Below are 5,580 nucleotides of genomic sequence, written 5' to 3' on the forward strand. Positions count from 1 at the left end.
TTGATATTTGACACTTTATAAGAGTTAAGGTACCAACTCTCCAAAAAGAGTTAAATTAACACTTTCTGGTGTGGACCCATATAGACACTTTAAAAGTGTTGAAATCAAATCTGACAGTGTTAATCTGGGCCTCCTGGATTTGCTGTGCATAAACTCTGCTATATTTACCCAGAACGACAGAAAGTTATGCAATACTATTTTATTAACACAAACAATGGCACATTACCTGACCTAGCATTAACAGCGTGCACCAACAAACGCTAACAGCACTAATACATTACAAACCTAAGTAACATAAATATAGTGCAAATTTCTGACTCACAGTCAAGTAATACCAGCACAGAAAGGTAAACTGAACTCTAACATTATTTACTTTCATTCATGAGCGCACACTATCATTAGCCATGCTGTGCTTACATTCAGAGTGTGTCACATCTAAAACGGTCCGGGCAGAAACCATTCTAAAACTGGCGGTTCCTCCCAATCTCTATCATTGCTCACATGGGGATTGAAGTCACCCACAATTTCCAGATGGCACCCCTTCAAGGACACCATTTGGTGACTTTTAGAAGGTTGAGTAATCTGAACTGATGCTCAGTGCATAAGCACAGATAACAATCAGAACCTTCCCTCCTCCAACTCAAAGTCACAGATAGGCAACCTGCTTGTTCACTGGGGAGAACTACACTGAGGTGCTCAGCTGTGGTCTTGTGAGTATCCTCACACCTGCTCCTTGCCTCTCTCCCTGGGCAACTCCAGAGCAGGAAAGAGTCCAGCCCCTCTTGAGGAGTTGGGTTCAAGAGTCCAAGCTGTGCACAGAGATGAGCTCAACTACATACATCTAGTTGGTATCACTTAACCTCACACACAAACTCAGGCTCCTTACGTGCCAGAGAAGTGGCATTTCATGTTCCTAGAGCCAGCCTTTGCCACCTGCAGCCTGTCTCACAGTGCACACAACCTCAGTGGTCATCCAGTTCATTGCAAATCAAAAAACTATATTTTTTAAAACAAAGCATTTAAACCTCTGTATTTGAAACTACAAAATATAAGTCCTGTTACTCTGTTTCTTTATTTTCTTCTTTTGTTAATTCTGTAGTTGAAACTACAGAATAAAGGTCCAGTTATTCTTTTGGATATACTGTTTCAGGTCTACGTAAAGTGATGGTCCGAGCTCACCGACAGGCGTGGTGCTGGCAGGATGAGTGGTACGGTCTAACCATTGCGGACATCAGGCAGCTGGAGCTGGAAACCCAGCTTGCTTTAGCCAAGAAGATGGCCCAGTACAACCAAAGTGAGGAGGGGGCAGTGGAGACCAACAGCTCCTCTGTTAGCCAGGACCTGGATCAAGAAGCAGAGACTACAGGGTCAGCTGCAGAGGCCGAGGGAGCACAAGGGCAGCTTGGAGAGTCACCAGAAAAACCAGGGGAGCTCACCAAGCAGTGGTCCACATCCTCCAGATCTTCCAACAGATCATCAAAGAGAGGAAGTAGTTATATCTATTGTTTTAATTTTTTTAATTTAGCTGGACACTTTTATTAACAGCCGCTGCTGCCTGTGTGTGTGTTCATTTGTCTGTATCATTACAAAATAGCTCATGAACCAGTGGATGGATTTTAATGAAAACTTTAAAAATTAATCATTGGATGAACATCTGCAGCTGATTACATTTTTTAAGTCAACCCAATTCAAGATGGCCACCATACCCAACCAAATTTAGCCAGAACAAAAAATTCTTATAACTCTATCAATTTTACAGATATTAAGCTAAAAAAAATGATATGGTCAAAGCTGAGCATCATTCCTAACACATACTCCAAGTGCTACACAATATTGGGGAGATTTTAGGGAAAGTCTCAGAAAGTAATAATTGTCTGCACATCTACAACGTCTTAACTTTTGGAGCCAAACCAATTCAAGATGATCACCACAACTAACTAATTTAGAAAACACAAAAATGGCTACAACTTTCTCACATTCACTTTTACATATATCAAGCTCAAACTTGGTGTGGTATTAGCTGACAGTTATCCCCAACACATACTCTGATTACTCATAACATCATTTTCAATATTTGACCAAAATGGCTTCACCTTCATCCACTTTTATCATAAGATCTTAGTTTCAAACTCTGGCAAGAACAGGCAATATGCATTTCTTCAAGGAATGCTTAGCCTTTAATTGATTTTTTTTTCATTGCAATTTGAACTGGCACCTGAATACATTTTTTTTTCTCAAACATGTTATCAACATTAATGCGTAAATTTAATAATTTAAGTTAAATGTCTTATTTAGAATTCGAGCTGTCCAATGAGTTTGTATTTTTTTGTGTTTGCAGCGAGTCCTTCTCACCAGAGCATTTCAGAGTGGAGGATGCAGAGTATTGCTCGGGACTCTGACGACAGCACAGATGACGAGTTTTTTGATGCTCATGGTAAAAAAATAAAAAATAAAAAAATCATCCTACATCACTTTAAAAACTGCTCAAACTAACAGATAAATTCTGGATTTAAAATATGTGCTTTAGGAAATCATAGTTATTCCTGACACTGTTTCACTTTTGGACTTTTTCTGAATTTTGTCATTTGGCTCTGAAGTTTAAAGGTTGGCATTTTATTAATAGAAACTCCTAAATATACAATAATATCACCCCACTGAAGTTGTCAGGATCTGTGTTTTTATTTACTTATTTGTTTATTTTTTTGTAGTTTTTATGTTTACTCTTTTCGGGTTTATTTTGTTTCTTAAGCGCAAACACTGCATTTTTTAATTTACAAAAAAATGAATTAAGTGAATTATTTCATTTAATTTGATTGTTAAAACAAGCAAAAAGAAGAAACTAAAATCAGCAAAACAGTAGGTAAAAGCTAAAATTAGTAAAACCATTGCAAACAACCCAAAATGAACAAAACCTTGTATAAAAGTGAGTATTAGCACATCAAAATCTAAAAATTCAAATGAGCAAATAGCTAATAACTAATAGACTGGTGCCCAATTCAGAAATTCTGACACTCTCAGGCATTTTTGGGGCAAAGCACATGACAAGCTCTATCTGTTCTCAGTTGACAGTTAGAGGTCATTGGTTGTTGAACTTTGTGAGCCCAAGCACCCCATCAGAACCCAGTTTCTCCTCTTCATAAGCAATGAACTGCACTAAAAAAACATCTTTAAAATCTTTTTATGACAATTTTATGCAGCACCCTGTAGCGTGGCCTAGCTTGACCTAATTTTAGTTAACCTTGATTGGGAAGCCAGCCACTGCCAGTGTACACTCTGGGAGAGATGTGAATTTAGAGGAAATCTTGCAATACAAATTACTACCAGCACCACTTTCTCTTGCCGAACTTGATCATTGTCCTTCTGTGAAAACCTTCAGAAACCTGAAAAGAATTTAAAGTTTAAGAAAAGAAAAACAAATAAAATCACAAGCTACCTTTTCAATCAGTGCAAAAAAAAAAATCTGTGTATGAAACTGGTATAAAGAAGTGTATAAAATTATGATTGAGTCCTTGTGTGTCTTTTGCAGAGGAATTTTCTGATAATGAGGACATTTTCCCTAAGGAAATAACTAAGTGGAGCTCTAACGATCTCATGGACAAGATAGAAACAATGGAAATGGATGAAGCACAAGGTAAAAGATTTTTAGAGTAGAAATACTTGTATTGTTTTTTATTGTCTTTTGACATCATTTCATAGTTTTTAAATTTATTTTATTTATTATCATCTGCAAAAGTGGACGATAATGTTTTTGCCAGTGTTTGTGTGTATGTGTGTGTCTGTCTGTTAGCAAAATATTTCATAACCCAACTGATCTTGAAAAATACAAAGATTTCACTCAGTCAATTTTACAGATATTAAACTAAAATCTGGTATGGTAGTAACAGACTGATTCCTAACGTATACTCTGAACTTTAATCGTGTGAGTTCTGTGTTCCAACTTGGTCTGTCTGTTCGTAAAAGATCTTGTGAACCACTGGACAAAAATTATTGAAACATTCAGGAAATAATCTGTGCCTGTATCTCTACAACTGATTATCTTTTGTAGCCAACTAAATTCAAGATTTTCACCAAAGCCAACTCACCTTTGAAAACACAAAAATGACTAAAGTTTTATCAGTTTGACAGTGCTACTGATTATGCAAAATCTTTGCTTAAAACTTTAGTATTAACTGTTGGAGTCAGCTCTGTCTACCTGTTATCAAAGTATGTCTCATGAACCACTGAACTGATTTTAATGAAACTTTCAAAAAGTAATCAACTGATTAACTTTTGGGTCAACCCAATTCAAGATGGCAGCCACAGACAACGGACTTAGAAAAGACACAAATATTGTTTAAAAGTGTGGGTGATTGTAGATGAGAGTGGTTCCCAACACATACTCCAAGTGCTACACAATGTATGCGGTCTTTGTTTAAGACTTTAGCATTAACTGCTAGAGTCAACCCTGGGAGTCATTCCACAGCTCATCAGTAATAGTGTTGTGCAAGGTTTTTTCTCATCAAAAGATAAACTTGGTCTATACTCTGGGATGAAGAAAGGTAGGCAATATGCATTTCTCCAAAAAATGCTAGCTTTTAATTCTTTGTATCCGTCCATATTGTTGGCCTCAGTGTTTTCAATATGTCATGAATGTGCTTGTGCGTGTATTTAGTTTACTTTATGCTAATAATATTTTTTCACATGAGAACCTATTAAACAGAAGGTTGTATAAATGAGCAGAAAAAAGCATTTTCACATAACGTTCACTGAACTACAGGGCTTCATTATTTTCTTTCTCCTAAATATTTATGACTGAATGGATGATTTATGTTTTCACAGAATCATATCAGGAGTCAACTGGGGAGTATAATGTTATGAGCAACGATGAGATGCAGCTGGAGGTACTATTTATTTGTTTTAAAGTTTAGGATTTTCTCCTTTTATTATTGTTTCTAATACTATAAAAATATTAAATAAAAAAATGTTTGTTGATGTTTTTGCTAAATGAGCTGTAACTCACCCAGCAAGGGCAGTTACATTAAGATCAAGCCTCCTCCTATGGCCCTTTTTTTTTTCCTGCTCTTGGTGGAAGGCGGACGTGTTTCTTTTCTCTCTGTCTCCTCGTGCCCCCCCCCGCCTTTCCTTTTTCGAAGCCTCTTTTTACATATTTTCCAAAAATTTAAGGAATATGGATCTGATCAGCTGGTTTCTCAACGCAATTGATACAGTTTCCTCGACTGGGTGAAGGAGAGTCCAGTCTCGGGATATGTCTCGCTGGGTATACAGTGGATTCCTGGCAGGAGTGGAAGACTGTATACCTACCGACGTGGAGGTTCTTTTTATATTTGGGTTTTTGATACCAGGATTTCTGCTCTTTGGACCAGGCAGTTACCTGGATTATCGTCAAATTCGTGGATGGGTTCACGGATCGACCAGCACTCAGACTGTAAACAGGAGCGAAATTGCAAACTACTCCAAACTGGCTGATATTCCATCGTCAAAGACAATGGCCTCTGGACTAAATGCAATTTCTGGACTCAGAATATGGAAAAGGTTAAAATCTTGGAGAAGCTGCTCGTTTCGGAACAACAATTTGGACCT

The 5,580-nt window shown here is 37.3% G+C and overlaps 1 protein-coding gene across 3 annotated transcripts in view; it reads left to right on the top strand.

The window, feature by feature from the left end:
* The window catches only part of LOC108248168 (membrane-associated phosphatidylinositol transfer protein 2), a 140,378-nt gene that overhangs the window by 70,381 nt on the left and 64,417 nt on the right, over positions 1-5,580 (top strand). For all 3 annotated transcript variants that reach the window (XM_017436750.3, XM_037979581.1, XM_037979582.1), the window contains 4 exons: positions 1,151-1,489; positions 2,339-2,434; positions 3,527-3,631; positions 4,819-4,880. In XM_017436750.3, coding sequence (XP_017292239.1) covers positions 1,151-1,489; positions 2,339-2,434; positions 3,527-3,631; positions 4,819-4,880 — 602 coding nt within the window. The remainder of the gene's footprint in view (positions 1-1,150; positions 1,490-2,338; positions 2,435-3,526; positions 3,632-4,818; positions 4,881-5,580) is intronic.

This window comes from Kryptolebias marmoratus, linkage group LG14 (genome assembly GCF_001649575.2).
Source record: "Kryptolebias marmoratus isolate JLee-2015 linkage group LG14, ASM164957v2, whole genome shotgun sequence".
Classification (NCBI taxonomy): Eukaryota; Metazoa; Chordata; class Actinopteri; order Cyprinodontiformes; family Rivulidae; genus Kryptolebias; species Kryptolebias marmoratus.